The sequence below is a fragment of the Scyliorhinus canicula genome, chromosome 6 (genome assembly GCF_902713615.1).
Source record: "Scyliorhinus canicula chromosome 6, sScyCan1.1, whole genome shotgun sequence".
NCBI classification, from domain to species: Eukaryota; Metazoa; Chordata; class Chondrichthyes; order Carcharhiniformes; family Scyliorhinidae; genus Scyliorhinus; species Scyliorhinus canicula.
In genome coordinates, this window is record NC_052151.1 from 11,666,133 (window position 1) to 11,689,182 (window position 23,050).

Genomic DNA, 23,050 nt, shown 5'->3' on the forward strand with positions numbered 1-23,050 from the left:
GGGGAACACGCTGCTGTGTTTCTATATGGTGACAGTATTGATATAGACAGTGGGTGATGGGGAACACGCTGCTGTGTTTCTATATGGTGACAGTATTGATATAGACAGTGGGTGATGGGAAACACGCTGCTGTGTTTCTATATGGTGACAGTATTGATATAGACAGTGGGTGATGGGGAACACGCTGCTGTGTTTCTATATGGTGACAGTATTGATATAGACAGTGGGTGAGGGGAACATGCTGCTGTGTTTCTATATGGTGACAGTATTGATATAGACAGTGGGTGAGGGGAACACGCTGCTGTGTTTCTATATGGTGACAGTATTGATATAGACAGTGGGTGATGGGAACATGCTGCTGTGTTTCTATATGGTGACAGTATTGATATAGACAGTGGGTGAGGGGAACACAGCTGCTGTGTTTCTATATGGTGACAGTATTGATATAGACAGTGGGTGAGGGGAACACGCTGCTGTGTTTCTATATGGTGACAGTATTGATATAGACAGTGGGTGTGGGAACATGCTGCTGTGTTTCTATATGGTGACAGTATTGATATAGACAGTGGGTGAGGGGAACACGCTGCTGTGTTTCTATATGGTGACAGTATTGATATAGACAGTGGGTGTAGGGGAACACGCTGCTGTGTTTCTATATGGTGACAGTATTGATATAGACAGTGGGTGTAGGGGAACATGCTGCTGTGTTTCTATATGGTGACAGTATTGATATAGACAGTGGGTGAGGGGAACATGCTGCTGTGTTTCTATATGGTGACAGTATTGATATAGACAGTGGGTGTGGGGAACACGCTGCTGTGTTTCTATATGGTGACAGTATTGATATAGACAGTGGGTATGGGAACATGCTGCTGTGTTTCTATATGGTGACAGTATTGATATAGACAGTGGGTGAGGGGAACACGCTGCTGTGTTTCTATATGGTGACAGTATTGATATAGACAGTGGGTGAGGGGAACATGCTGCTGTGTTTCTATATGGTGACAGTATTGATATAGACAGTGGGTATGGGAACATGCTGCTGTGTTTCTATATGGTGACAGTATTGATATAGACAGTGGGTGAGGGGAACACGCTGCTGTGTTTCTATATGGTGACAGTATTGATATAGACAGTGGGTGAGGGGAACACGCTGCTGTGTTTCTATATGGTGACAGTATTGATATAGACAGTGGGTGTGGGGAACACACTGCTGTGTTTCTATATGGTGACAGTATTGCTATAGACAGTGGGTGAGGGGAACACGCTGCTGTGTTTCTATATGGTGACAGTATTGATATAGACAGTGGGCAAGGGGAACACGCTGCTGTGTTTCTATATGGTGACAGTATTGATATAGACAGTGGGTGTGGGAACACACTGCTGTGTTTCTATATGGTGACAGTATTGATATAGACAGTGGGTGAGGGGAACACGCTGCTGTGTTTCTATATGGTGACAGTATTGATATAGACAGTGGGTGTGGGGAACACGCTGCTGTATTTCTATATGGTGACAGCATTGATATAGACAGTGGGTGAGGGGAACACGCTGCTGTGTTTCTATATGGTGACAGTATTGATATAGACAGTGGGTGAGGGGAACATGCTGCTGTGTTTCTATATGGTGACAGTATTGATATAGACAGTGGGTGATGGGAACATGCTGCTGTGTTTCTATATGGTGACAGTATTGATATAGACAGTGGGTATGGGAACACGCTGCTGTGTTTCTATATGGTGACAGTATTGATATAGACAGTGGGTGTAGGGGAACATGCTGCTGTGTTTCTATATGGTGACAGTATTGATATAGACAGTGGGTGAGGGGAACACGCTGCTGTGTTTCTATATGGTGACAGTATTGATATAGACAGTGGGTGTAGGGGAACATGCTGCTGTGTTTCTATATGGTGACAGTATTGATATAGACAGTGGGTGAGGGGAACATGCTGCTGTGTTTCTATATGGTGACAGTATTGATATAGACAGTGGGTGAGGGGAACACGCTGCTGTGTTTCTATATGGTGACAGTATTGATATAGACAGTGGGTGAGGGGAACACGCTGCTGTGTTTCTATATGGTGACAGTATTGATATAGACAGTGGGTGTGGGGAACACGCTGCTGTGTTTCTATATGGTGACAGTATTGATATAGACAGTGGGTGAGGGGAACACGCTGCTGTGTTTCTATATGGTGACAGTATTGATATAGACAGTGGGTGTGGGGAACATGCTGCTGTGTTTCTATATGGTGACAGTATTGATATAGACAGTGGGTGTGGGGAACATGCTGCTGTGTTTCTATATGGTGACAGTATTGATATGGACAGTGGGTGAGGGGAACACGCTGCTGTGCTTCTATATGGTGACAGTATTGATATAGACAGTGGGTATGGGAACATGCTGCTGTGTTTCCATATGGTGACAGTATTGATATAGACAGTGGGTGAGGGGAACATGCTGCTGTGTTTCTATATGGTGACAGTATTGATATAGACAGTGGGTGTGGGGAACACACTGCTGTGTTTCTATATGGTGACAGTATTGATATAGACAGTGGGTGAGGGGAACACTGCTGTGTTTCTATATGGTGACAGTATTGATATAGACAGTGGGCAAGGGGAACACGCTGCTGTGTTTCTATATGGTGACAGTATTAATATAGACAGTGGGTGAGGGAACACACTGCTGTGTTTCTATATGGTGACAGTATTGATATAAACAGTGGGCAAGGGGAACACGCTGCTGTGATCTATATGGTGACAGTATTGATATAGACAGTGGGTGAGGGGAACACGCTGCTGTGTTTCTATATGGTGACAGTATTGATATCGACAGTGGATGTGGGGAACACGCTGCTGTGTTTCTATATGGTGACAGTATTGATTTAGACAGTGGGTGAGGGGAACACGCTGCTGTGTTTCTATATGGTGACAGTATTGATATAGACAGTGGGTGTGGGGACCACGCTGTTGTGTTTCTATATGGTGACAGTATTGATATCGACAGTGAATGTGGGGAACACACTGCTGTGTTTCTATATGGTGACAGCATTGATATAGACAGTGGGTGAGGGGAACATGCTGCTGTGTTTCTATATGGTGACAGTATTGATTTAGACAGTGGGTGAGGGGAACACGCTGCTGTGTTTCTATATGGTGACAGTATTGATATAGACAGTGGGTATGGGAACACTGCTGCTGTGTTTCTATATGGTGACAGTATTGATATAGACAGTGGGTGAGGGGAACACGCTGCTGTGTTTCTATATGGTGACAGTATTGATATAGACAGTGGGTGAGGGGAACACGCTGCTGTGTTTCTATATGGTGACAGTATTGATATAGACAGTGGGTGATGGGAACATGCTGCTGTGTTTCTATATGGTGACAGTATTGATATAGACAGTGGGTGAGGGGAACACGCTGCTGTGTTTCTATATGGTGACAGTATTGATATAGACAGTGGGTGAGGGGAACACGCTGCTGTGTTTCTATATGGTGACAGTATTGATATAGACAGTGGGTGAGGGGGAACATGCTGCTGTGTTTCTATATGGTGACAGTATTGATATAGACAGTGGGTGATGGGAACACGCTGCTGTGTTTCTATATGGTGACAGTATTGATATAGACAGTGGGTGTAGGGGAACATGCTGCTGTGTTTCTATATGGTGACAGTATTGATATAGACAGTGGGTGTGGGGAACATGCTGCTGTGTTTCTATATGGTGACAGTATTGATATAGACAGTGGGTGTGGGGAACATGCTGCTGTGTTTCTATATGGTGACAGTATTGATATAGACAGTGGGTATGGGAACACGCTGCTGTGTTTCTATATGGTGACAGTATTGATATAGACAGTGGGTGTAGGGGAACATGCTGCTGTGTTTCTATATGGTGACAGTATTGATATAGACAGTGGGTGTGGGGAACATGCTGCTGTGTTTCTATATGGTGACAGTATTGATATAGACAGTGGGTGTGGGGAACATGCTGCTGTGTTTCTATATGGTGACAGTATTGATATAGACAGTGGGTGAGGGGAACATGCTGCTGTGTTTCTATATGGTGACAGTATTGATATAGACAGTGGGTGAGGGGAACACGCTGCTGTGTTTCTATATGGTGACAGTATTGATATAGACAGTGGGTGAGGGGAACATGCTGCTGTGTTTCTATATGGTGACAGTATTGATATAGACAGTGGGTGAGGGGAACACGCTGCTGTGTTTCTATATGGTGACAGTATTGATATAGACAGTGGGTGATGGGAACATGCTGCTGTGTTTCTATATGGTGACAGTATTGATATAGACAGTGGGTGAGGGGAACATGCTGCTGTGTTTCTATATGGTGACAGTATTGATATAGACAGTGGGTGTGGGGAACACGCTGCTGTGTTTCTATATGGTGACAGTATTGATATAGACAGTGGGTGAGGGGAACACGCTGCTGTGTTTCTATATGGTGACAGTATTGATATAGACAGTGGGTGAGGGGAACACGCTGCTGTGTTTCTATATGGTGACAGTATTGATATAGACAGTGGGTGAGGGGAACACGCTGCTGTGTTTCTATATGGTGACAGTATTGATATAGACAGTGGGTGTGGGGAACACGCTGCTGTGTTTCTATATGGTGACAGTATTGATATAGACAGTGGGTGAGGGAACACGCTGCTGTGTTTCTATATGGTGACAGTATTGATATAGACAGTGGGTGAGGGGAACACGCTGCTGTGATCTATATGGTGACAGTATTGATATAGACAGTGGGTGAGGGGAACACGCTGCTGTGTTTCTATATGGTGACAGTATTGATATCGACAGTGGATGTGGGGAACACGCTGCTGTGTTTCTATATGGTGACAGTATTGATATAGACAGTGGGTGAGGGGAACACGCTGCTGTGTTTCTATATGGTGACAGTATTGATATAGACAGTGGGTGTGGGGACACGCTGCTGTGTTTCTATATGGTGACAGTATTGATATAGACAGTGGATGTGGGGAACACAGCTGCTGTGTTTCTATATGGTGACAGCATTGATATAGACAGTGGGTGAGGGGAACATGCTGCTGTGTTTCTATATGGTGACAGTATTGATATAGACAGTGGGTGAGGGGAACACGCTGCTGTGTTTCTATATGGTGACAGTATTGATATAGACAGTGGGTGATGGGAACATGCTGCTGTGTTTCTATATGGTGACAGTATTGATATAGACAGTGGGTGAGGGGAACACGCTGCTGTGTTTCTATATGGTGACAGTATTGATATAGACAGTGGGTGAGGGGAACACGCTGCTGTGTTTCTATATGGTGACAGTATTGATATAGACAGTGGGTATGGGAACATGCTGCTGTGTTTCTATATGGTGACAGTATTGATATAGACAGTGGGTGAGGGGAACACGCTGCTGTGTTTCTATATGGTGACAGTATTGATATAGACAGTGGGTGAGGGGAACACGCTGCTGTGTTTCTATATGGTGACAGTATTGATATAGACAGTGGGTGTGGGGAACATGCTGCTGTGTTTCTATATGGTGACAGTATTGATATAGACAGTGGGTGAGGGGAACATGCTGCTGTGTTTCTATATGGTGACAGTATTGATATAGACAGTGGGTGTAGGGGAACACGCTGCTGTGTTTCTATATGGTGACAGTATTGATATAGACAGTGGGTGAGGGGAACACGCTGCTGTGTTTCTATATGGTGACAGTATTGATATAGACAGTGGGTGTGGGGAACACGCTGCTGTGTTTCTATATGGTGACAGTATTGATATAGACAGTGGGTATGGGAACACGCTGCTGTGTTTCTATATGGTGACAGTATTGATATAGACAGTGGGTGAGGGGAACACGCTGCTGTGTTTCTATATGGTGACAGTATTGATATAGACAGTGGGTAGGGGAACACGCTGCTGTGTTCTATATGGTGACAGTATTGATATAGACAGTGGGTGATGGGAACAGCTGCTGTGTTTCTATATGGTGACAGTATTGATATAGACAGTGGGTGATGGGGAACACGCTGCTGTGTTTCTATATGGTGACAGTATTGATATAGACAGTGGGTGAGGGGAACACGCTGCTGTGTTTCTATATGGTGACAGTATTGATATAGACAGTGGGTGTGGGGAACACGCTGCTGTGTTTCTATATGGTGACAGTATTGATATAGACAGTGGGTGATGGGGAACACGCTGCTGTGTTTCTATATGGTGACAGTATTGATATAGACAGTGGGTGATGGGAACATGCTGCTGTGTTTCTATATGGTGACAGTATTGATATAGACAGTGGGTGTGGGGAACACGCTGCTGTGTTTCTATATGGTGACAGTATTGATATAGACAGTGGGTGAGGGGAACACGCTGCTGTGTTTCTATATGGTGACAGTATTGATATAGACAGTGGGTGAGGGGAACACGCTGCTGTGTTTCTATATGGTGACAGTATTGATATAGACAGTGGGTGTGGGAACATGCTGCTGTGTTTCTATATGGTGACAGTATTGATATAGACAGTGGGTGAGGGGAACACGCTGCTGTGTTTCTATATGGTGACAGTATTGATATAGACAGTGGGTGATGGGAACACGCTGCTGTGTTTCTATATGGTGACAGTATTGATATAGACAGTGGGTGATGGGAACACGCTGCTGTGTTTCTATATGGTGACAGTATTGATATAGACAGTGGGTATGGGAACATGCTGCTGTGTTTCTATATGGTGACAGTATTGATATAGACAGTGGGTGTGGGGAACATGCTGCTGTGTTTCTATATGGTGACAGTATTGATATAGACAGTGGGTGTGGGGAACACGCTGCTGTGTTTCTATATGGTGACAGTATTGATATAGACAGTGGGTGTGGGGAACACGCTGCTGTGTTTCTATATGGTGACAGTATTGATATAGACAGTGGGTGAGGGGAACACGCTGCTGTGTTTCTATATGGTGACAGTATTGATATAGACAGTGGATGTGGGGAACACGCTGCTGTGTTTCTATATGGTGACAGTATTGATATAGACAGTGGGTGAGGGGAACACGCTGCTGTGTTTCTATATGGTGACAGTATTGATATAGACAGTGGGTGAGGGGAACATGCTGCTGTGTTTCTATATGGTGACAGTATTGATATAGACAATTGGAAGATCGCTGTTGTAACCCCCTTGTTCAAGAAAGGATCAAGATAAAAGATGGAAAATTATAGGCCAATTAGCCTAACCTCGGTTGTTGGTAAAATTCTAGAATCGATCGTTAAGGATGAGATTTCTAAATTCTTGGAAGAGCAGGGTCGGATTAGAACATGTCAACATGGATTTAGTAAGGGGAGGTCGTGCCTGACGAACCTGTTAGAATTCTTTGAGGAGGTGACAAGTAGGTTAGGCCAGGGAAACCCAGTGGATGTGGTCTATCTGGATTTCCAAAAGGCCTTTGATAAGGTGCCACACAGGAGGCTGCTGAGTAAGGTGAGGGCCCATGGTGTTCGAGGTGAGCTACTGGCATGGGTTGAGGATTGGCTGTCTGACAGAAGGCAGAGAGTTGGGATAAAAGGTTCTTTTTCGGAATGGCAGCCGGTGACCAGCGGTGTCCCACAGGGTTCAGTGTTGGGGCCGCAGCTGTTCACCATATATATTAATGATCTGGATGAAGGGACTGGGGGCATTCTAGCGAAGTTTGCCGATGATACGAAGTTAGGTGGTCAGGCAGGTAGTGCTGAGGAAGTGGGGAGGCTGCAGAAGGATCTAGACAGTTTGGGAGAGTGGTGCAGGAAATGGCTGATGCAATTCAACGTGAGAAAATGTGAGGTCTTGCACTCTGGAAAAAAGAATCCAAGCATAGACTACTTTCTAAACGGTGAGAAAATTCATAATGCCAAAGTACAAAGGGATCTGGGAGTGCTAGTCGAGGATTCCCTAAAGGTAAACATGCAGGTTGAATCTGTGATTAAGAAAGCGAATGCAATGTTGTCATTTATCTCAAGAGGGTTGGAATATAAAAGCAGCGATGTGCTACTGAGCCTTTATAAGGCTCTGGTTAGGCCCCATTTGGAGTACTGTGTCCAGTTTTGGGCCCCACATCTCAGGAAGGACATACTGGCACTGGAGAGTGTCCAGCGGAGATTCATACGGATGATCCCTGGAATGGCGGGTCTAACATATGATGAACGGCTGAGGATCCTGGGATTGTATTCATTGGAGTTTAGAAGGTTAAGGGGAGATCTAATAGAAACTTACAAGATAATACATGGCTTAGAAAGGGTGGACGCAAAGAAACTGTTTCCGTTAGGCGAGGAGACGAGGACCCGTGGGCACAGCCTTAGAATTAGAGGGGGTAAATTCAGAACAGAAATGCGGAGACATTTCTTCAGCCAGAGAGTGGTGGGCCTGTGGAATTCATTGCCGCGGAGTGCAGTGGAGGCCGGGACGCTAAATGGCTTCAAGGCAGAGATAGATAAATTCTTGATGTCGCGAGGAATTAAGGGCTACGGGGAGAATGCTGGTAGGTGGAGTTGAAATGCCCATCAGCCATGATTGAATGGCGGAGTGGACTCGATGGGCCGAATGGCCTTACTTCCACTCCTATGTCTTATGGTCTTATGGTAATCTCTAAAGTGGTGCACGTGAAACTGGACCCGAGCCCTCGGGAGGCCATATTCGGGGTGTCGGACCAGCCGGGGTTGGAAATGGGGCAGAGGCAGATGTTGTAGCCTTCGGCTCGTTGATCTCCCGAAGGCGGATCGTGTTGGGAAAGAGATCAACCTCTCCACCCTGTGCCCTGGCGTGGCGGGGGGGGACTTGTTGGAATTCTTGACTCTTGAGAAGGTTAAGTTTGAACTGAGGGCAAGGATGGAGGGGTTCTACAATTCATGGGCATTATTCATCATGCACTTTCGAGAATTGGGTAACATCGAACATTAGTGGGTGGGGAGAGGGACTGTGTGTGTTAGTGGTGACTATGGGTGATTCCTGATTCCTTTTTGTTATTTGTTTATGTTAACATGCAGGCTAATGTCTGGGGGGAGGAAGGGATTGTTGTTGATATGGGGATTGACATTATATTCGTTACTGATTATTGTTTATTGTTGGTGGGTGCAAATTTGTGAGAAAATGTGAAAAAGAAGAATATAAATATTTTTTTAAAAAGAAAATAACTTTTATTTTAAAATACCCGATGCCATCGGCTGTCCAATAACTACAGGCACCAGGATTGTTCATTTAAACACAATCAACTTTTTATTATTAACAGTAACTATAATTAAGTCCAGTAAGAAGTCAGTAACAACACCAGGTTAAATAAAGTCCAACAGGTTTGTTTCAAACACTAGCTTTCGGAGTACTGCTCCTGAGATCCATGGACCAAAACCAATAGAGATAAAATAAAAGAATTAGGAACTAAGGGAATCAACATGAAGGGCCCTAACACATCTCTTTCCCTAGGGTTCGGATATTTAAGTATACAAGACATAAAGCTCAAACATAAATCCATTCATCCTCCATCATTATATTGATCCTCCAGTTCATACGTTTGTAACAGTCCTTAATTTTTCAAACCTTGTTTGATATTCTGCGGACCATGCCATTTTCGCTTCTTACCTCAATATGTTGGATTTCCGCTCTATCTGAACTAGCTTCTGTGGGTTTTGTCAAGATAGATGCTATTATCTTGGCTTGGAGTCACCCAAGTCCACAACATGTTCAGTTCATTCTTTTTATATAAACGGTATGGTTCGGCCAGCCTTTTCGGCCTATCCCTAGTTGCCTTTCAGAAGGTGGTGGTGAGCTGCCTTCTTGAACAGTTGCAGTCCCGGTGGTGTAGGTATACCCACAATGCTGTTGGGGAGGGCGTTCCAGGATTTTTACCCAGCACCCCGGTGTGTACTTACAAATCTACTTATTATTTTGCAGTATCCTTATGAAGCATTTTCATGGCTCTTCTTTCATCAATTTTAAGAAACCCCATACTTCATGACCATAGGCCAATTCAAATAGTCTAAACCCAGAAGATTTGTTCAGAGAATCTCTGGTGGCAAATAGTAAAAAATCCAATCCTTTGTCCTAATCTCTTGCACAGTCACGGCAATAGGCCCTAAACATGGTTGAGAGTCTGATGATATCTCTCCAAAGGATGATAGGCGGTTGATTTTAGTTGTTTGAGACCTAAACTATGAATTGCGTCATGGACAAGTTTAGACACAAAGTTAGAACCCTGGTTGGATTATACTTCTATGGTCGGTCACAGCATGTGAAACATTGTATCAATTTTTCCATTACTATCTTGGCTGTAATTGTTCCCAAAAGGTGCAGTTTCCAGAAATCAGGTGGTCATATCCATGAACGCAAGAATGTAAGATGCCCTGCTTCCCTTTTAGGAAAAGGTCCTACACAGTCCACCAATACCAGAATAAATGGCCCTTCAAACACTGGTATGGGTATTAAAGGGACTGGTGGAATCCCATGTTGTGGTTTACCTATTACCTGACAGGTTCAACAGTATTGCACTACATCCTATGGAATCCTGGCCAGGAAATATACTTGCTGACTCGATGCCAGAGTTTTCCAAATTCCCACATGGTCTGCCAATGGTATTTCATGTGCTATCGTCAGACATTTCCTACGATATTTGGGTGGTGCCACTATTTGATGAATAATCGACCATTGCTTGTCAGCAGGTCTATGAAGACGTCTCCACTTTCTCATCAGTACTCCGTTCTTAAAATAACAACAGTCTGGAAACCCTTCAGCCTCAACTTCTGAGAGCTGATTCTGCTCATTTATGGAACTCTAAGTCTGCATCATAGGCCTCAATTAATGAAGTTGTACCAAACATAGAACATACAGTGCAGAAGGAGGCCATTCGGCCCATCGAGTCTGCACCGACCCACTTAAACCCTCACTTCCACCCTATCCCCATAACCCCTCCTAACCTTTTTGGTCACCAAGGGCAATTTATCATGGTCAATCTACCTAACCTGCACGTCTTTGGACACTCAGAATTATCCTCATCTTCAAGTATAGTATTGGCTACTGTACCATCTGATGGTAGTGTGACTCCCATCTCTGGTGATTTGCTTAGCCCGTAGCAAAATATATCTGGAATCTGTTCCTGTAACTGTTCTGTCTCCTTATCTTCCCTCGGACTCTCTATAATTGTAGGCAAAGCTACAACCTTCACTCCTGCCAAATCATCCCCCACTCCGTCCACTGGTAACTTCTGAATCACTCGGGCAACTATTGGACCTGATAACAAATCAAACTCCAATTGTACTTTAAATAAGGGAACTAGGATATAATCTCCACTTATCCCATTCACTAACACCTTAGCTTTCATTGAACTCTCCGGAGGGAAAACCCAAATCCCTCTCCAGTCAGAGAGTTTGTGTAGCACCTGTGTCCTTAAAATAGTCATGGATTTACCTTCATCACTTGATGAAAATAGTGTGATCTCCCCCTCAGACAAAAACCCAGCATATCTCTCCTCGGCCTCGTTCAGCGCACCTACTCCCACAGCAGCGTTTACCTCAGGTCTCATTAAAACTACAATCTGCCCGGTAACATTCTAAACTTTTGTTCCCTTTTCAGAATCTTCCTTCTGAATCCCAATAAATCCCATGGACTTCCCCTTCAACGTCCAACATGTAGATGAAACATGTCCCGCTTTATTGCCATGGTAACACGGAGGCCTTAGTGTCTCCCCTTCACCCTCAGTACCTTCCTTCCTGGTCTGAGGAGATGAACTTGGAGCATTCCCAGCTCTCCATTCTCTACCTTGGCTACCTGTCTTCCCTTCACTCTCCCACTTCCTATATTTTTCAAAATTATGGAGGTGGAACTTGGGTTTAAATTTATAGAATAGTTCATAATCGTCAGCCATAATTGCTGCTTGTCTGGCAGTCATCACCTTTTGGTTCAACATGGGTTATCACAGAAGGTAGGGAATTCTTAAATTCTTCCAAGAGAATTGTTTCTCCAAGTCCCACAGGTAGTTTCAATTCAAAATGCTCGTATTTGCCTATTAAAATTGTTCTGCTTCACCCTTTCAAATTCAGCACAAGACTGTCTCAGCTATTTCTTTCAATTGCAAAACTTTTGCCTCTGGCACTAATTCACATGCACGCAGAGTAGCCTTTTTTTACTTTGTTGTAATCCTTAGATACCCCTCTGACAGGGTAAACATCCTGTGCCCACCCCAATTTACTTTGCACGGGTAATGTCCACATTTCCTTTGGCCACTCCATTTGTGTAGCTATTTTCTCAAATGGCAATAACAATGCCTCTACTTCCTTTTCAAATTTTGGAAGGACCTGTACAAATGCAAGTATACCTTGATCGATTGATTCTCACATATAACGAAGAACTGTGAAAAGTATTTTTCTGTGGCCAAGGGAACGTATACAGTAGACAAAAAGAATAATCGACAAAGTACATTGACAAATAGTAATTGGTTACATTGCGGAACAAGGGCCAAACAAAGCAAATACACGAGCAAGAGCAGCATAGGGCGTCGTTGAAGAGTCTAGTAGATTTGGGGAAGAAGCTGTTCCTATGTCTAGATGTGTGAGTCTTCAGACTTCTATACCTTCTGCCTGATGGAAGGGTCTGGAAGAGGGCAAAGTCTGGGTATGAGGTGTCTCTGACAATGCCGTCTGCCTTCCTGTGGCAGCGGGAGGAGTAGACAGAATCAATGGGAGGGTGCCAAGCTTGTGTGATGCATTGGGCTGAGTTCACCACACTCTGAAGTTTCTTGTGACCTTGGGCCGAGTAGTTGCCATACCAAGCTGGGGTGATGCTGCCAGATAGGATGCTCTCTATGGCACATTTGTAGAAGTTTGAGAGATTCGATGCAACATGCCGAATTTCTTTAACTTCTGTAGGAAGTAGAGACGCTGTTGGGCTTTCTTGACTGTTGCATCAACGTGAGTGGACCAGGACAGACTGTTGGTGATGGTTGACCCCCAGGAACTTAAACCTATCAATCATCTCCACTTTAGAACCATTGATGTAGGGGGAGATCGTGCTACACTTCTTGAAGTCGATGATCAGTTCCTTCGTTTTCCAACATTTAGAGAGAGGTTGTTTTCTGTACACCATGCAACCAAGTGATCTATCTCCCTTCTGTAGTCTGATTTGTAAATGTTTCAGATACGACCCACCACAGTCGCATCATCTGCAAACTTGTCAATCGAATTGGAGTTAAATCTTGCCACACAGTCATGTGTGTATAGGGAGTACAGTAGAGGACTGAGCCCACATCCTTGCGTGGTCCCGGTGTTGAGGACTATTGTGGATGAGGTGCTGTTGCCGCTCCTGACAGATTGCAGTCTGTTGGTGAGGAAGGCAAGGATCCAGCTGCCCAGGGAGGGGTCAAGTCCAAGGTTGCAGAGTTTGCTTATTAGTCTCGTCGGGATAATGGTGTTGAAGGCGGAGCTGTAGTCTATGAACAGTAGTCTGACAAAGGTGTCCTTGTTGTCGAGGTGTTGATTGTAGGGCCAGAGATATAGCATCTGCTGTGGACCAGTTGCGGCGATAGACGAACTGCCATAGATCAAGACTGTCTGGGAGGCTGGCGTTGATCCATCTCATGACTAGCCACTCGAAGCATTTCATCATAACAGACGTCAGGGCCACCGGTCGGTAGTCGTCGAGGCACACTACCTTGTTCGTCCTTGGTACTGGTATTATGGTGGTCTTCTTGAAGGAGGTGGGGACCTCAGAGCGGAGGAGTGAGGTGGTGAAGATGTCTGCGAATACACTCTCCACCTGGTCAGCGCAGGGTCTGAGTGCTCACCCAGGGACTCCGTCGGGGCCCGTCACTTTCCCCGGATTCACTTTCAAGAAGTTAGTCCTTACCTCCGAGGCTGTAATAGTGGGTATGGGAGTGTCCAGGGCTGTTGGGGTGGGTGGCATTGATGAATTGGCTGTCTGTTCAAAGCAGGCATAGAATGTGTTCAGCTCATTGGGGAGGGATGCTCCAGCCCCAGAGATTCTGCCTGGCTTTGTTTTATAGCCTGGGTTCTATTCTAGGCTTAAGCTCCCATCTAGTTCCTGGCAGTTCCCTTTTAATTTCCAGTGCTTTTAGCTGGAACTCACTTGAATGCTTTTTCCTATCTTTCTAATTTCAACTTCTTCATTTCTATTTGAAATGCTCCATCTCAAAGAACAAAGAAAAGTACAGCACAGGAACCGGCCCTTCGGCCCTCCAAGCCTGTGCTGACCATGCTGACCGACTAAACTAAAATCTTCTACACTTCCTGGGTCCGTATCCCTCTAGGAGGTAGGCAGAGAGCAGGAAATTATAGGCCAGTGACCTTAACTTCGGTAGTAGGGAAGATGCTGGAATCTATCATCAAGGAAGAAATAGCGAGGTATCTGGATAGAAATTGTCCCATTGGGCAGACACAGCATGGGTTCATAAGGGCAGGTCATGCCTAACTAATTTAGTGGAATTTTTTGAGGACATTACCAGTGCAGTAGATAACAGGGAGCCAATGGATGTGGTATATCTGGATTTCCAGAAAGCCTCTGACAAGGTGCCACACAAAAGGTTGCTGCATAAGATAAAGATGCATGGCATTAAGGGTAAAGTAATAGCATGGATAGAGGATTGGTTAATTAATAGAAAGCAAAGAGTGGTGTTTCTCTGGTTGGCAATCAGTAGCTAGTGGTGTCCCTCAGAGATTCGTGTTGGGCCCACAATTGTTCACAATTTACATTGATGATTTGGAGTTGGGGACCAAGGGCAATGTGACCAAGTTTGCAGATGACACCAAGATGAGTGGTAAAGCGAAAAGTACAGAGGATACTGGAAGTCTGCAGAGGGATTTGGATAGGTTAAGTGAATGGGCTAGGGTCTGGCAGATGGAATACAATGTTGACAAATGTGAGGTTATCCATTTTGGTAGGAATAACAGCAAACGGGATTATTATTTAAATGATAAAATATTAAAGCATGCCGCTGTGCAGAGAGACCTGGGTGTGCTAGTGCATGAGTCACAGAAAGTTGGTTGACAGGTGCAACAGGTGATTAAGAAGGCAAATGGAATTTTGTCCTTCATTGCTGGAGGGATGGAGTTTAAGACTAGGGAGGTTATGTTGCAATTGTATAAGGTGTTAATGAGGCCACACCTGGAGTATTGTGTTCAGTTTTGGTCTCCTTACTTGAGAAAGGACGTTCTGGCGCTGGAGGGTGTGCAGAGGAGATTCACTAGGTTAATCCCAGAGCTGAAGGGATTGGATTACGAGGAGAGATTGAGTAGACTGGGACTGTACTCGTTGGAATTTAGAAGGATGAGGGGGGATCTTATAGAAACATTTAAAATTATGAAGGGAATAGATAGGATAGATGCGGGCAGGTTGTTTCCACTGGCGGGTGAAAGCAGAACTAGGGGGCATAGCCTCAAAATAATGGGAAGTAGATTTAGGACTGAGTTTAGGAGGAACTTCTTCACCCAAAGGGTTGTGAATCTATGGAATTCCTTGCCCAGTGAAGCAGTTGAGGCTCCTTCATTAAATGTTTTTAAGGTAAAGATAGATAGTTTTTTGAAGAATAAAGGGATTAAGGGTTATGGTGTTCGGGCCGGAAAGTGGAGCTGAGTCCACAAAAGACCAGCCATGATCTCATTGAATGGCGGAGCAGGCTCGAGGGGCCAGATGGCCTACTCCTGTTCCTAGTTCTTATGTTCTTATGTTCTTATTCCCATCCTATTCATGTATTTGTCAAGATGCCCCTTAAATGTCACTATCGTCCCTGCTTCCACCACCTCCTCCGGCAGCGAGTTCCAGGCACACACTACCCTCTGCGTAAAAAAAACTTGCCTCATCCATCTCCTCTAAACCTTGCCCCTCGCACCTTAAACCTATGCCCCCTAGTAATTGACCCCTCTACCCTGGGAAAAAGACTGACTATCCGCTCTGTCTATGCCCCTCATAATTTTGTAGACCTCTATCAGGTCGCCCCTCAACCTCCGTCGTTCCAGTGAGAACAAACCAAGTTTATTCCACTGTTCCTCATAACTAATGCCCTCCGTACCAGGCAACATCCTGGTAAATCTCTTCTGCACCCTCTCTAAAGCCTCCACATCCTTCTGGTAGTGTTGCGCCCAGAATTGAACACTATACTCCAAGTGTGGCCTAACTAAGGTTCTATACAGCTGCAACATGACTTGCCAATTCTTATACTCCAATGCCCCGGACAATGAAGGCAAGCATGCTGTATGCCTTCTTGACTACCTTCTCCACCTGTATTGCCCCTTTCAGTGACCTGTGGACCTGTACACCTAGATCTCTCTAACTGTCAATACTCTTGAGGGTTCTACCATTCACTGTATATTCCCTACCTGCATTAGACCTTCCAAAATGCATTACCTCACATTTGTCCGAATTAAACTCCATCTGCCATCTCTCCGTCCAAGTCTCCAAATGATCTAAATCCTGCTGTATCCTGACAGGACAGGCCTCATCGCTATCTGCAATTCCACCAACCTTTCCTGCAAACTTACTAATCAGACCAGTTACATTTTCCTCCAAATCATTTATATATACTACAAACAGCAACGGTCCCAGCACTGAACCCTGCGGAACACCACTAGTCACAGCCCTCCAATTAGAAAAGCACCCTTCCATTGCTACTCTCTGCCTTCTATGACCTAGCCAGTTCTGTATCCATCTTGCCAGCTCACCTCTGATCCCGCGTGACTTCACCTTTTGCACCAGTCTGCCATGAGGAACCTTGTCAAAGGCCTTACTGAAGTCCATATAGACAACATCCACTGTCTTACCTGCATCAATCATCTTTGTGACCTCTCTTTCTTTTTGCTGTATTTCTAATCGTTTCATTTGTAACTGGACCTTAGCTAATTTTGCTGATTTTTGCCATGACCCAGGCTGCGTTTCTGGCATCTTTTTCTAATTTAAATGCTGAGCAACCGCATCAATTATCTCTAGCTTCCTGGATTTAGCTAGCGCTCGCCCACGTTCTCCCCGTGTCTGTGTCGGTTTCCTCCGGGTGCTCCGGTTTCCTCCCACAAGTCCCCAAATGACGTGCTTGTTAGGTGAATTGGACATTCTGAATTCTCCCTCTGTGACCCGAACAGGTGCCAGAATGTGGTGACTTTTCACAGTAACTTCATTGCAATGGTGTTTTTAAAATATTTTTATTTTCCTCCTTTTTCACATTTTCTCCCACATTTACACCCAACAATAAACAATAATCAGTAATGAATGTAATGTCAATCCCCATATCAATAACAACAATCCCATCCTCCCACCAAACCCCCAAACATTAGCCCGCATGTTAACATAACAAATGACAAAAACGAACCAGGAATCACCCAGTTACCGTTAACAAATACAGTCCGTCTCCCCCCCCCCCCAACCCTCCCAGACCCCCCTCCTAATGTTCGATGTAATCCAATTCTTGAAAGTGCATAATGAATAACACCTACGAATTATAGAACCCCTCCATTCTTCCCCTTAGTTCAAATTTGACCTTCTCAAGAGTCAAGCCCCCACCCCCCAGCCACGCCAGGGCACAGGGTGGAGAGGTTGATCTCCACCCTAACAGATCCACCTTCAACGAGGCGAAGGCTACAACATCTCCACACCCATTTCCAACTCCGGCTGGTCTGACACCCCGAATATGGCCTCCCGAGGGCCCAGGTCCAGTTTCACATGCACCACTTTACAGATTACCCTAAACACCTCCTTGCAGTAATCCTCCAGCTTCGGACAGGACCAAAACATATGAACGTGATTTGCGCCCACCCCCCAGATTCCAGAGATTACAACCCCAGAGGTCCTGCTTTTTAGTCTACAGCCTTCATTTCATTTCCCCGAATTCCTGATGCAAGACTCATCCCACTGTCTACCTATGTCATTGGTACCAATATGTACCATTAACTTTGCCTTTTCACCCTCCCCCTTCAGGATGCCCTGCAGCCGTTCAGTAACACCTCAGACCCTGGCATCAGGGAGGCAGCACAACATTCTGGAGTTGTTTTCAAGACCACAGAAGTGCCTACCTGTGCCCCTGACTATGGAGTCCTCTATGACTATTGCTGTTTATATCAATAGTGTCACCATATAGAAACACGCAGCGTGTTCCCCTCAGCCACTGGATTGGATTTGTTTATTGTCACGTGTACCGAGGTACAGTGAAAAGTATTTTTCTGCAAGCAGCTCAACAGATCATTCAGTACATGGAAGAAAAGGGAATTAAACAAAATTCAAGAAAAGACAAGAAAATACATGAGAATACATAATAGGGCAACACAAGATATACAATGTAACTACATAAGCATTGGCATCGGATGAAGCTACAGGGTGTAGTGTTAATGAGGTCAGTCAATAAGAGGGTCATTTAGGAGTCTGGTGACAGTGGGGAAGAAGCTGTTTTTGAGTCTGTTCGTGCGTGTTCTCAAGACTTCTGAATCTCCTGCCCGATGGAAGAAGTTGGAAAAGTGAGTAAGCCGGGTGGGAGGGATCCTTGATTATGCTGCCCGCTTTCCCCCGGCAGCGGGAGCTGTAGATGGAGTCCATGGATGGGAGGCAGGTTCGTGTGATGGACTGGGCGGTATTCACGACTCTCCTTGCGGTCCTGGGCCGAGCAGTTGCCATACCAGGCTGTGATGCAGCCCGATACAGATGCACTATAGAAAGCATCCTATCAATGCTGTCTATATCAATACTGTCACCATATAGAAACACAACAGCATGTTCCCACACGCACTGTCTAAATCAATACTGTCACCATATAGAAACGCAGCAGCATGTTCCCTACACCAACTGTCGATATCGATACTGTCACCATATAGAAACACAGCAGCATGTTCCCCACACCCACTGTCTATATCAATACTGTCACCATATAGAAACACAGCAGCGTGTTCCCCACACCCACTGTCTATATCAATACTGTCACCCTATAGAAACACAGCAGCGTGTTCCCCACACCCACTGTCTATATCAATACTGTCACCATATAGAAACACAGCAGCGTGTTCCCCACACCCACTGTCTATATCAATACTGTCACCATATAGAAACACAGCAGCATGTTCCCCACACCCACTGTCTAAATCAATACTGTCACCATATAGAAACACAGCAGCATGTTCCTCACCCACTGTCGATATAGATACTGTCACCATATAGAAACGCGGCAGGCCGGTGTCACACCCTCGCCCTCAGCCCAGTCAACCCTTCCTCCTCACCCTCAGCATCCCTCACTCCTCCTCTCCCGCAGACCGCTCACTCCTCCGCCACCTCAGCACCTTTCCCTCAGCCTTCCATCGCTCCTCATCTCCCTCACTCATCTCCCTCAGAACCCCTCTCTCCCTCTGCCCCCCTCCTCTTCCTCTCCGGGCCCTCAGCCCCCCCTCCTCTCCCTCAGCCCCCCCCTCCTCTCCCTCAGCCCCCCCCTCCTCTCCCTCAGCCCCCCCCCTCTCCCTCAGCCCCCCCCTCCTCTCCCTCAGCGCCCCCCCTCAGCGCCCCCCCCCTCAGCGCCCCCTCCCCTCCCTCAGCGCCCCCCCCTCCCTCAGCGCCCCCCCCCTCCCTCAGCGCCCCCCCTCCTCTCCCTCAGCGCCCCCCCCTCCTCCTCTCCTTCAGCGCCCCCCTCCTCTCCCTCAGCGCCCCCCCTCCTCTCCCTCAGCGCCCCCCCTCCTCTCCCTTAGCGCCCCCCCTCCTCTCCCTCAGCGCCCCCCCTCCTCTCCCTCAGCGCCCCCCCCTCCTCTCCCTCAGCGCCCCCCCTCCTCTCCCTCAGCGCCCCCCCCTCCCCTCTCCCTCAGCGCCCCCCCCTCCCCTCTCCCTCAGCGCCCCCCCTCCCCTCTCCCTCAGCGCCCCCCCTCCCCTCTCCCTCAGCGCCCCCCCCTCCCCTCTCCCTCAGCGCCCCCCCCTCTCCCTCAGCGCCCCCCCTCCCCTCTCCCTCAGCGCCCCCCCCTCCCCTCAGCGCCCCCCCTCCCCTCAGCGCCCCGTCTCTCTCCCTCAGCGCCCCCCTCCCTCAGCGCCCCCCTCCCTCAGCGCCCCCCCTCCTCTCCCTCAGCGCCCCCCCCTCCTCTCCCTCAGCGCCCCCCCCCTCTTCTCCCTCAGCGCCCACCCCTCCTCTCCCTCAGCGCCCCCCCCTCCTCTCCCTCAGCGCCCCCCCCTCCTCTCCCTCAGCGCCCCCCCCTCCTCTCCCTCAGCGCCCCCCCCTCCCTCTCCCTCAGCGCCCCCCCTCCCTCTCCCTCAGCGCCCCCCCCTCCTCTCCCTCAGCGCCCCCCCCTCCTCTCCCTCAGCGCCCCCCCTCCTCTCCCTCAGCGCCCCCCCTCCTCTCCCTCAGCGCCCCCCCTCCTCTCCCTCAGCGCCCCCCCCTCCTCTCCCTCAGCGCCCCCCCCTCCTCTCCCTCAGCGCCCCCCCCCTCCTCTCCCTCAGCGCCCCCCCCTCCTCTCCCTCAGCGCCCCCCCCCTCTCCCTCAGCGCCCCCCCCTCCTCTCCCTCAGCGCCCCCCCTCCTCTCCCTCAGCGCCCCCCCCTCCTCTCCCTCAGCGCCCCCCCCAGCCTATCCTCCCTCAGAGCCCCCCCCTCTCCCTCAGAGCCCCCCTCCCTCCCTCAGAGCCCTCCCTCAGAGCCCCCCCTCTCTCCCTCAGAGCCCCCCCTCTCCCTCAGAGCCCTCCCTCAGAGCCCCCCCTCTCTCCCTCAGAGCCCCCCCTCTCTCCCTCAGAGCCCCCCCTCTTTCCCTCAGAGCCACCCCTCTCTCCCTCAGAGCCCCCCTCTCTCCCTCAGAGCCCCCCCCCTCTCCCTCAGAGCCCCCCCCCTCTCCCTCACCCCCCTCCCTCAGCTGTGGGGTAGTGAGGGTTTACCTTCTTCATGATGCCTGTCTTCCTCTTGCTGAAGGTGGTGTACCTCCTCAGTTTGTTGTCGATGAATTCCATCTTGATTTTCACCCGGCCTCGGGTTTTCTTGCCGGGTTTGAGGCCGCCTCCAGCTGCCGAGGCGGCGGCGGCTGCTGCCGCTGCTGCTCCCGCTCCGTACGCGGCGGCCAGGCCGCCCTCCAGGCCGGCTTCATGGCTGCTGACCCCGGCTAAGCCTGCAGCCGCCGCCGCCTCCAAGTCGGACAGCCTCCGCTTGACTGGCCTCCTGTCCACCGGGGCCCGGCTGAGCAGCAGCTCCTCCTCCTCCTCACTGCTGGCCTCCGAGCCGCTGTACGGGGTGGACAGGTGTGACTCCCGGCTGCCGCCCGCAGGAGGGGGAGCGGCAGGAGGCTGCGGTACGGCCGGCCCCAGGCTGCCCGCCGGCGGCGAGGAGGAGCTGCTGCCCTCCGGGGGAGCGGCTCCAGCCGGACTCTGGAGCATAGCTCCCGGACTATCCCTATCCCGGCTCACCCTGCCTATCCCGGCCCCTATCCCGGTCCCTGACTCACCCTGTCCCCCTATCCCGGCCCCTATCCCGGTCCCTGTCACCCTGTTCCCCTTTCCCAGTCTCACTCCCTATCTCTATCCCAGTCTCTCATCCCCTGTATCCCTGTCCCACTCTCTCTCCCTCCCTGTCCCACTCTCTCTCCCTCCCTGTCCCACTCTCTCTCCCTCCCTGTCCCACTCTCTCTCTGTCCCACTCTCTCTCACAACTCCCTTTCCCAGTCTCTCTCACAACTCCCTTTCCCAGTCTCTCTCACAACTCCCTTTCCCAGTCTCTCTCTCGCTCAATCCCTTTTCCAGTCTCTCTCTCACTACCTTCTTTCCCAGTTTATCTCACTACTCCCTTTCCCAGTCTCTCACTCCCTTTCCCAGTCTCTCACTCCCTTTCCCAGTCTCTCTCCCCTTTCCCAGTGTCTGCCTCTCGTCCCCCTTTCCCAATCTCGCTCCCTCTCTTCCCCAATCTTTTTCCCTCTCTTGCCCCTATCTTTCTCCCTCTCTTGCCCCTTTCCCAGTCTCTCTCCCTCCACTTTCCCAGTCTCTCTCCCTCTCTTGCCCCTTTTCAATCTGTCTCTCTGACCCCTTTCCCGATTTCTCTTCCTGTCCTCTTTCCCAGTCACTCTCCCTGACCCCTTCCCCAGTCACTCTCCCTGACCCCTTCCCAGTCACTCTCTCTCCCTGACCCCTTCCCCAGTCACTCTCTCTCCCTGACCCCTTCCCCAGTCACTCTCTCTCCCTGACCCCTTCCCCAGTCACTCTCTCTCCCCCCCCAGTCACTCTCTCTCCCTGACCCCTTCCCCAGTCACTCTCTCTCCCTGACCCCTTTCCCAGTCTCTCTCCGACCCCTCTCCCAGTATCTCTCGCTCTCTCCCTGACCCCTTTCCCAGTATCTCTCTCTCTCCCTGACCCCTTTGCCAGTATCTCTCTCCCTCCCTGACCCCTTTCCCACTGTCTCTCTCTCTCTCTCTCCCTGACCCCTTTCCCAGTCACTCTCTCTCTCCCTGACCCCTTCCCCAGTCACTCTCTCTCTGACCCCTTTCCCAGTGTCTCTCTCTCTCTGACCCCTTTCCCAGTGTGTCTCTCTCTCTCTCTCTCTCTCCTGACCCCTTTCCCAGTCTCTCCCGGCCCCTGACCCCTTTCCCAGTCTCTCCCAGCCCCTATCCCCCTCCGGTGTCTCTCCCGGTCTATCCTGGTTCCCACGGGGAAACTGGTTACAATGTGGAACCCGGAGACACCGGGAGAGGAAACCCAGGCCGCGTCACACCGACTAATAACACACCACCCACAAAAAGAGTGCGGAGAGGATTTCCCGCCCACATGGCCCCAATGCTGGAGTGTGGGGTGGACAGTACAAGCTGCTTGCCCGCGGAGTGGGATGTACCAGTTGGGTGGGAATATTGCTGGCTGTGCGCTGTGTGGGAGAGCGGGGCAGCGGCGCGGATGGAGCTGGGTGAGGCGGCTGCGCCCGGCACTATTTCCCGCCATATAAAGACACAATCTGCCCTTTTATGGCGCGGCCGCTCCATATTTGGTGAGTCACCGCGCCGCCCTCTGATTGGTCCCGAGCCATCCCGCCCATCCCCCAACCCAAATAATTTACATACCACAGCCTCAACCAATAACGTCATAGAGAGGCCCAGTA

General features: G+C 48.7%; 1 protein-coding gene across 1 annotated transcript in view; it reads right to left on the reverse strand.

Annotated features, from left to right (window-relative positions):
- The window catches only part of LOC119966979 (serum response factor-like), a 23,875-nt gene extending 2,334 nt beyond the window's left edge, over nucleotides 1-21,541 (reverse strand). Inside the window, exon 1 of the mRNA XM_038798954.1 lies at nucleotides 20,857-21,541. Within this exon, the coding sequence (XP_038654882.1) occupies nucleotides 20,857-21,348 (492 nt within the window). The 5' untranslated portion in view covers nucleotides 21,349-21,541. The remainder of the gene's footprint in view (nucleotides 1-20,856) is intronic.
- Between the last annotated feature and the right edge of the window lie 1,509 nt (nucleotides 21,542-23,050).